General features: G+C 45.6%; 1 protein-coding gene across 3 annotated transcripts in view; it reads right to left on the reverse strand.

The window, feature by feature from the left end:
* Positions 1 to 1041, reverse strand: part of LOC147035233 (putative ATP-dependent RNA helicase TDRD12) — a 51653-nt gene extending 50612 nt beyond the window's left edge. The window contains exons 1-2 of one of the 3 annotated variants that reach the window (XM_085894853.1): positions 845 to 1041; positions 371 to 488 (exon numbers count right to left, since the gene is read on the reverse strand). In XM_085894853.1, coding sequence (XP_085750979.1) covers positions 371 to 418 — 48 coding nt within the window. In that variant the 5' untranslated portion in view covers positions 419 to 488; positions 845 to 1041. Of the gene's footprint in view, positions 1 to 370; positions 489 to 579; positions 714 to 768 lie in introns of those variants that run through there. The other 2 variants (XM_085894681.1, XM_085894764.1) reach the window with 2 other exon arrangements.
* Between the last annotated feature and the right edge of the window lie 9413 nt (positions 1042 to 10454).

The following is a 10454-nucleotide window of genomic DNA, read 5'->3' on the forward strand; positions in this document are numbered from 1 at the left end:
CAATGACGATAGGCCTAATTCCCAATGACGATAGGCCTAATTCCCAATGACAATAGGCGTAATTCCCAATGACGATAGGCCTAATTCCCAATGACGATAGGCCTAATTCCCAATGACAATAGGCGTAATTCCCAATGACAATAGGGCTAATTCCCAATGACAATAGGGCTAATTACCAATGACAATAGGCGTAATTCCTAATGACAATAGGCGTAATTCCCAATGACAATAGGCGTAATTCCCAATGACAATAGGCGTAATTCCCAATGACAATAGGGCTAATTTCCAATGACAATAGGCCTAATTACCAATGACAGACAAGTGGCCCAATTAACAATGGAGTTACAATGCATAAAGCGAGCATTCTTACCCAGAGAATATCGACCTTGAAGATGTCCGGGATTAGGTGTGCCTCCATTTTGCTGAGGCGACGGTCTGTGTGTGGGATTTGAACTCCTGCAAAATCCTTTTCAATCGTGCTCTGAATCCTAAAACGTGTGAAGAGAAAAAAAATTACAACACGTGAGGTGATGCGAGCACACACGAACACCGAACAACGTATCAGCAGAGAAACAGCACCTATCAAAGGAAAGGCCAATGGCGCGGGAAAAAAAAAGAACACGTGCGTCTGAAGTTGGGTGAACAGTGTTTGTGGAACGTCACGTGCAAATTCCCAGAGGAGGAAAAAAAAATAAAAAATAATAATAATAATGAATTTATCGTAAAATTAAATTCTGCGTCACAAAATCGACTCGAAACTCCACTCACCCCTAAACCTCCTCCAACCAACTGCAATTATTTATTTTCCACTACCCTTGATGACCTGAGGTAAATGCTAAATCACCTGTCGTAATGTGGAAAGACTTGGTTTTCCTGCTATATTAATTTTAAAGAAAAATACAAAGTTCACTCTTTACGTATAAAAAACAATGCATTCCATAATTCTAAAATTTGGAGATCATGATCGACTGGCGTATCGTGTGAGGAGCAGCCTCCGCGGCTAATTACACCCTCGGGGCCACGGAAACCGAGCAAGTCATCACACGATCACAATTACAACGGGCGGAAGGTTTCTTTCAAAATTAACCAACAAAATAAAAATATTAACAAAGCGAATCAGCACATTGCACGGCAATACGTTTTTGACGATGGATTGAGTTATATTTCGTGTGAAAATTGGTTCGAAGATCGTTGCAAGGATTGAATAGAGGTAAACATTCCATAATGATTGTTTATGTGCTTTATCGATTTTATAAGTGTCCAAATGTCTCCGGTTCACGTCGCTCTGGCTTCTCTTTTGGTAACTTCGCCGACAGTCACCGATCTCTTTCCTCATTGGATGGGAGGAAGGTCTCAGATTTCATAGCCTAATGGTTTAAAGTGGCTGCTTTGAATCTGAGAGGTTGATAGTTCGAATCCCGGTGTGTCTCTACATTGGTTCGTCGAGAGATTGTGAAGCCGAGCGCCGGTCATCTTGTGACACCCAAAAAGTGACGCGACTCCATTGAAACGAATGCCACCGCACAATGGTAGGTTCCATGGAGTGTTAGCACAATGGAAGGTTGCATGGAGCGGTTAGGCACAATGGGAGGTTCCATGGAGCGTAAGGCACAATGGTAGGTTCCATAGAGAGGTTAGGCACAATAGTAGGTTCCATAGAGAGGTTAGGCACAATGGTAGGTTCCATAGAGAGGTTAGGCACAATGGTAGGTTCCATAGAGAGGTTAGGCACAATGGTAGGTTCCATAGAGAGGTTAGGCACAATAGTAGGTTCCATAGAGAGGTTAGGCACAATGGTAGGTTCCATGGAGCGTTAGGCACAATGGTAGGTTCCATGGAGCGGTTAGGCACAATGGTAGGTTCCATGGAGGGGTTAGGCACAATGGTAGGTTCCATAGAGAGGTTAGGCACAATGGTAGGTTCCATGGAGCAGTTAGGCACAATGGTAGGTTCTATGGAGCGGTTAGGCACAATGGTAGGTTCCATGGAGCAGTTAGGCACAATGGTAGGTTCCATAGAGCAGTTAGGCACAATGGTAGGTTCCATGGAGCAGTTAGGCACAATGGTAGGTTCCATGGAGCAGTTTGGCACAATGGTAGGTTCCATGGAGTGGTTAGGCACAATAGTAGGTTCCATGTAGCAGTTAGGCACAATGGTCGGTTCCATGGAGTGTTAGGCACAATGGTAGGTTCCATGGAGTGTTAGGCACAATGGTAGGTTCCATGGAGTGTTAGGCACAATGGTAGGTTCCATGGAGTGTTAAGCACAATGGTAGGTTCCATGGAGTGTTCGGCACAATGGTAGGTTCCATGGAGTGGTTAGGCACAATGGTAGGTTCCATGGAGTGTTAGGCACAATGGTAGGTTCCATGGAGTGTTCGGCACAATGGTAGGTTCCATGGAGTGGTTAGGCACAATGGTAGGTTCCAATGGTAGGTTTGGTGTAAGATTTGAGTAATTATTTCAGAAGATTGTCTGAATATTATTATGAATATGGATAAAATCGTAGACAATAATTATAAAAAAGGATAAGTTCCATTTCTTGAATGTTTTAGTTCAGTGGATGGATATTTGTGGGTGTGGGAAGGAGGAGAAAGTGTGTGATGACACAAGGTTGACCCTGACAGTTTATTAGAAGTGCCTAGAGGGTCTAACCAGTACCAGGTCAGCTGTAGTCGGTGAGTTGCGGTTTGTTTTCTGGCTGGAGTGGCAAAGATCTCGGGTGTCGATGCAGTAGCAGACCCGATGTGGGACCTTTCCTGTTCATTTGTGGACTACAACGAGTACGCAGACGGGGACTGGCAGAGACCTTGGGGTTAACAGAACATCTTGGCAATTTGTTATTGCTGTGAAAGCCCTTTCCCCCACTTTCGACAAATGGCGACGAGGATGGGATAATTGGATTGTCGTAGTAAGTATCCTGGGGTCAGATTGCACGGTAGAGATGCTGCAAGCCCTATCGTGTGTGTTTCAGGGTCTAAACGTGCAGAAGGGCACCACTCCTCATGAAGATAGGAAAGTTTAGACTGGAGGACCTCCAGGACGAACCGGGTGGTCTATCATTAAGAGAGTGTCTCGATGCTTTTGAGAACGACGCCACTTAATACCAGCTGAGGAGCCATGCCAAAGCTCAATTTCTGGTGGATCATCATGCTGGACAAGCCAAGGAGGAGATCCTGTGCAGAGACCAGGATGTCAGGAGGGACTTCTATGACAAGCTGGTGGAGGTCATGTGCGCCTTGTCTAGGCTGGTGAAGTCTGTGCCATCTTTAAAGGGGAACCCAAATGCTCAGCCAACCTCGATGCTAATATTTCCCTTGATACCCCACAAAATAGACATGATGTGTCTTTTTCTGATTTATAAAGGAGGTATTATTGTCATTAAAAAGTCAAAATCTTCAGATTAGCGGTGACTTTGCATCACAAAGTCGACCGTCATACCGTCTCCGGGTTACATGGTGGCATGATTTCATTCAAACAGAGAATAATTTTCCATTTTCCACAAATATTCCGAGTCGATGCATCCTTGGTGTTTGTAGAATAATACAAACTGAGATGATTTCATGCCACACCAATGGCTGAAAGTCCCCAAGTGCCACACCAATGGCTGAAAGTCCCCAAGTGCCACACCAATGGCTGAAAGTCCCCAAGTGCCACACCAATGGCTGAAAGTCCCCAAGTGCCACACCAATGGCTGAAAATCCCCAAGTGCCACACCAATGGCTGAAAGTCCCCAAGTGCCACACCAATGGCTGAAAGCCCCCAAGTGCCAAATCAATGGCTGAAAATCCCCAAGTGCCACACCAATGGCTGAAAGTCCCCAAGTGCCACACCAATGGCTGAAAGCCCCCAAGTGCCACACCAATGGCTGAAAGCCCCCAAGTGCCACATCAATGGCTGAAAGCCCCCAAGTGCCAAATCAATGGCTGAAAGCCCCCAAGTGCCACACCAATGGCTGAAAGCCCCCAAGTGCCACACCAATGGCTGAAAGCCCCCAAGTGCCACACCAATGGCTGAAAGCCCCCAAGTACCACACCAATGGCTGAAAGCCCCCAAGTGCCACACCAATGGCTGAAAGCCCCCAAGTGCCACACCAATGGCTGAAAGCCCCGAAGTTTGCCAGAAATTGGACGAGGTTTGTCCGAAATACCCGAGTGTGGATCGGGCCAACAAAATGTTCGCTTTTGTTCTCGAATATGTTAGAGCATTGTTATGAAACAACAGAGATGGCTAGTTTGTGTGGTTATCCATCAAGATTGAGGGAGGTTACCATCCCCACGATTAATCACAATTAACAAACAACCATCGCTCGAAACCAAACATTTACCAGAACCACGAATCACTGCTCACCTTCACTCTTTCATTCCTCTTTTTCCCCACCTTTTGAATAAACATCCCATTCTTCCCTCCAGGCCTTCAAAACACCTGTTCACCACCACTCCCATCCAAATCCTCGATCTTTTCTACCCCCGTTAATCCACCCAAGCCCACTTCCTTCATTTCTCCTGCTTTCCTTCCTGAAAGTCCCTGTAATGTCCATCTTCTCTTCGCCATGTTCCCCGTCCCATCCCCATCCCTCTCCCTTCCACAGTTCACCTAATGTGTCTGTTCCCCACTGTTTTGTCCCTTCCACTCCCGCCCCTCTTGTCTCATGCCTCCTTGCTGTGAGTTGTGTGTTAGCTCTCATACGAGCCTCGACCAAGGTATACAAAAAAAAATAAAAATAAAAAATAAAAAAAAAGAGCACCTGAAAATAATTATCCATTATCAACACAAATTTCGATAAATCAAATGAACCACGATCTATTCAAAGTGGAAATTATGGATGTATCATCATCTCCTCCAAGAGGATTTGACCGATGACACTAAAACTTTCAGGTTTCACCCTTCACAATACCTGATCAATCATCACCCCCACCACCACCCCCCCACAATCCCCCATCAACCATCACCCCCACAATACCGACCACCATCCCCCCACAGTCCCCCATCAACCATCACCCACACAATACCGACCACCATCCCCCACAATACCGCATTAACCATCACCCACACAATACCGACCACCATCCCCCACAGTCCCCCATCAACCATCACCCACACAATACCGACCACCATCCCCCACAATCCCCCATCAACCATCACCCCTACAATACCGACCACCATCCCCCCACAATACCGCATTAACCATCACCCACACAATACCCACCACCATCCCACCCCACCCCCTTGTCACAATCCCCCATCAACCATCACCCACACAATACCAACCACCATCCCCCACAATCCCCCATCACCATCACCCCCACAATACCGACCACCACCCCCCACAATCCCCCATTAACCATCACCCACACAATACCGACCACCCCCCCCCCCACAGTACCGCATTAACCATCACTCATACAATACCGACCACCATCCCCCACACTACCGCATTAACCATCACCCACACAATACCGACCACCATCCCCCACAATCCCCCATCAACCATCACCCCTACAATACCGACCACCATCCCCCACAATACCGCATTAACCATCACCCACACAATACCCACCACCATCCCACCCCCACCCCCTTGTCACAATCCCCATCAACCATCACCCACACAATACCAACCACCATCCCCCCACAATCCCCCATCACCATCACCCCCACAATACCGACCACCACCCCCCACAATCCCCCATTAACCATCACCCACACAATACCGACCACCCCCCACAGTACCGCATTAACCATCACTCATACAATACCGACCACCATCCCCCACACTACCGCATTAACCATCACCCACACAATACCGACCACCATCCCCCACAATCCCCCATCAACCATCACCCCTACAATACCGACCACCATCCCCCCACAATACCGCATTAACCATCACCCACACAATACCCACCACCATCCCACCCCCACCCCTTGTCACAATCCCCATCAACCATCACCCACACAATACCAACCACCATCCCCCACAATCCCCCATCACCATCACCCCCACAATACTGACCACCACCCCCCCACAATCCCCCATTAACCATCACCCACACAATACCGACCACCCCCCCCACAGTACCGCATTAACCATCACCCATACAATACCGACCACCATCCCCCCACACTACCGCATTAACCATCACCCACACAATACTGACCACCATCCCCCCACAGTACCGCATTAACCATCACCCACACAATACCGACCACCATCCCCCCACAGTACCGCATTAACCATCACTCACCCAATACCCATCACCATCCCACCCCCTCGTCACAATCCCCCATCAATCATCACCCCCATAATACCCACCACCATCCCACCCCCTCGCCACAATCCCCCATCAACCATCACCCATCAACCAATCCGAGCAGGAAATACACCCTCTCTCCATGTAAAGCTGCCGTTTGGATCAAGATGAGTTCAAGGTGAGACGTCACTGGCAAAATGGGAAATCGACACTTTTGGACTTTTCCGACACTTTCTGATTGGCAAAAAAAAAATAGAACTTTTTTCCCCCTTCAAATTAGACCATGATTCATGATTTTCAATGGTTTTTGGGGGAAAAAAAACAAAATTATGTTTGGGTCTTCCTTTGAGTGTGATCATACACAACAGGAAACAGACTGGCCAGGAGATGCCGGCTGATTACAGCAGAGTACCGAAGTGCCTCTCTGCCCGCTTGGAGAAGGCAGCAACGAACTCCGTGGAGAAAGTGCTTTTCAACAGTTGCGGGATAACTCCCTGAAAGAACGAGATTTGACAGAGAGGCATGGGTGCAGCGTGAGTTATGCAGGATAGAGATGGCATCCAAGAATAAGACCTTCTTTTTGTTGAGAGAGGAAGTGTTGGAATTGTTCAGGGATCAGGATCCAAAAGGGAAAAAAGTTCTCCTTTGCTAAGGATGACCTTTTTTGGACCTTTGCTCAGGAGGACCTTTTGCTCAGGAGAACATCGTCCTCCTTTGCTCAGCTGTTGCTGCTGAAGCAAGCAACATCTGAGCAAAGGAAGATGATGTTTGAGGAGCTTGATTGAAGAGAAGATGCCTCCACAACAAACAAAGACAAACAAGTGCTTCAACTGTGGAAGGAGAGGCCAAATGCATAAAATTGCAGAAAGGCAACCCCCTGCTTTATGTGCAGAGAATATGGACATTTCAGGAGGATGTGTCCTATCCGGAAGCAAAGGGAAGCAGCTCCTCCAACAACACCAACTGCAATTCCAGAGGCTAAGATGGGCACGAAGCAGATTCATCTGAGTTGGTGAAGCGTCTGGTTGCTCCAAGTCCTGAAGGTGTCGTGAAGATCGGTGACATAGAATTGGGGTGTATATTTTGACACCGGTGCCGAGGCATCCGTTATCCCATCATCTGTGCCCCATAGCCAGTTGTTCCTGATCTGTTCCTGAATGTTGTGGGTGTTGGCGGCACTGAGATCCTGATTTGAGAGGTAGGGTAATCATGATGGGCAAGGTGATCATCATCAAATATTGAGGGCAAGATGATCATGACATCACCTGTCTCAGTGAACAGTTGGTGATGCATGAACTTCGTCCTATTTTTCCCCGGCGAAGGGTAAGGCCCAAAATGTCACCTTCCCCTTCTCTCCACGGTGGATCAATCACCATTTAAGGTTTTTTGTTTGTTTGTTTGTTTTTCCCCTCAATCATGACCTGCAAGCTGCATTGTCCATGTGGTATGACTTCCTGATGTAACCTCCACCCAGATGCAGTCTTGCATTTGTTCAGATTGAAGGGAAGTAACCACAGTTATGACCAGGGATGCCAGAGTGGTGGAAGGGCAAAGGGGGGAAGGCAAAAAAATAAATAAAAATCTTCATTAAAAAAAAAAAAAAAAAAAAATATATATATATATATATATATATATATATATATATATATATATATATATATATATATATATATATATATATATATATATATATATATAGTATAGGGTTTTTATGGGAGTAAGTAATCCTACAGCAGGTGGGCAGCAGTTCATTGTGGCAATTACTCATTGAAAGGATGCACGAAATAAGATTGTGCATTATGTTGTACCAAATAACTGTTAATATTTCCTTTTCTGGTTTATTTTTGTCTATTATCTGGGTATCTTGGTAAATATTCTCCCAATTGTGCTGAATATGGGCTCAAATTAAAGGAACAAAGGTGCATTTAATTATCGTTTTATGAGCTAGGTGATTCAAAAAAAGAAATGTACTTACGTCAAAAACTGGAGAATGACTCAGATTTTAGCTCAGGCTGGGCATAGCGGACGGGCAAGGTCTGCACATAGCAGCACCATGCCTCACCTTTAATTCCTGGTACTGTAAAAAACATATCTGGAGATAAAATTACGGTTGAAAAAAAAACAAGCTCAAATGAGAAAAGATCCTCATCCTCTTAATGATGACGTCATAAAAACGAATATGACGTCATTGTGATGTATCAGGTTTGCGATAAATTATCTGTGCTAATGCCCGGCTTGATTCCCGCAAACAAAATTCAAACAGCTTGCCTAGTTTCGGAGATAATGTTATCGGCGATTGCCATTAGCGGAGATATTATGTCAACTTTTTTTCTAGGAAGAATTTTCAAAATCGGAGATGGTTACTGTCTGTGCAGGGTATTTGTAAACAAGCATCACCAGACATCTCGACAATCTCTCCGCTGAGTTCAAATCGTATTTCGACGATGCACCGTTGGATGTTCCGTGGCACAAAGACCCGTTTTACGCCAAAATTGAACCTACTGAAGACGAAGCAGAGGAGCTGGCAGAGTTGAAGGTTTCAAAAGCAATGAAGCTGGTCTTCAGTAACAAAGAAGACCACTCCACCTTCTGGTTGTCTGTTCAGGATGCGTATCCACTACTCAGCAAGAAGGCATCCATAATGCTCATTCAATTCGCCACAACATATCTTTGCGAATCTGGATTTTCTGACCTTGCGACCATTAAAACGAAGTCCAGAAACCGTCTTGACGTTGGGAACGATATTCGCCTTGCTGTGTCCAAGACGGAGCCGGACGTAAGAGGCCTCGTCAGACAAGCCCAACAGCAAGTGTCTCATTTGTTGTATTGCTTAGAAAAATGTTTACTTTGATTTATCTTTTAAGACTGAGTAAATAAATTTCATAAAACGAAATCTGCATCTTTTATTGAAGGGCAGGGGACCACGAATGTTAAGCGACTCGGTAGGGGGGGGGGGCATGGGCCATCAAAGGTTGAGAAACGCTGATCTAAATTGTCGTTTCATTATTTGCAATGCAGTTTCTTGTAATTCATCGCAGAAGCTCTCTGTGTATTTATTTCAGCATCAGATCTTCAAGACGTTTTCTCATGTCTGACAAATGTGGGAGAAGTTTGTTCAGGTTTTGTGCGAGCCTGAGCAATCGTTGAATTCCTGCTGCTTGTCAGTGGAACCATCTCCAATATTGCCTTGAGGTTGGTTGCACCCACACAAAAGTTGTCCAACATTATGTCCAATGAAGGGCACTTATTTTGGTTATTGTTTGTCCACATTCAACCCAGCACTCCTCAAATTGCTGAACACTTCCAGGTGCTTATCGTGGTCATGTGATGCTTCTTTAAAGATTTCACGAAATTCACACCTACTTAGTCTGCTCGAGCCTCAATCACTTGTCCTTCGACCAACTCATGAGTCTTGCATTCAAAGACTTCTGGTGCAGAGCTAATATCCGATGGCATTTGTTTCCAACAATATCACCCTAAAGAAAGTTCCGAAATTGATTGTGGATGTCGAGGATCGTGAAAACTTTTGGTCCCATCCCCACAAGGCAATTATCGATGTGTGTACATCTGAAAAATCAAGAAATTGACCTCAAACAAAGAAATGAGGCCATTTGACCCATCGTTGCAATGATGCACTGTTTGGTTAATTTTTGCTACAGCTTTAAACAGCAACCTTCTTGATTGTTTACTGAAATCGAAATAACCTGATATTGATCGGGTGACCCAGCTAGGTTGGGGTACCCAGCGCTGCACAGGAGAAAAACGAGGGGTTCTGGCACATATTGTGCATTGAAATCTTATAATTTTCAAGTGTTTGTGCCCTGGTGTTGTCTTGGTGGTTAGGGTGGCTGATTTAGGATCTTAGGGTCCTGAGTTTGAGCCCTGTTTTCCACTGAATTAACACCAGGTGGGGTTGACTCTGCCTGTCATCCTTCCGAAGTCAACAAAATGACTACCAGCTTGCTGGCTGGTATCCTGTGTCGGAGTGGCGACCCGTCCAGGATTGTGCCCAATGGCCAAGGAGACTGCTTAGGCAGCACCAACGCTCTGCACAGAGTTTGGTCCCAATGGATGGATGGAAGGAATGTAAAGGTTCCATTTTATGACTTAATAATGAATGAACTGCATTAAATACTGAGTTAGAGTGGTAACGCTACAATACAGAGCAATTAAATTCTATAAAAAGAAGAGCAACAGCAAG

The sequence above is a fragment of the Eptatretus burgeri genome, chromosome 1, assembly GCF_056783735.1.
Source record: "Eptatretus burgeri isolate ZD-2024b chromosome 1, Ebu_testis_v1, whole genome shotgun sequence".
In the NCBI taxonomy this organism is placed as follows: Eukaryota; Metazoa; Chordata; class Myxini; order Myxiniformes; family Myxinidae; genus Eptatretus; species Eptatretus burgeri.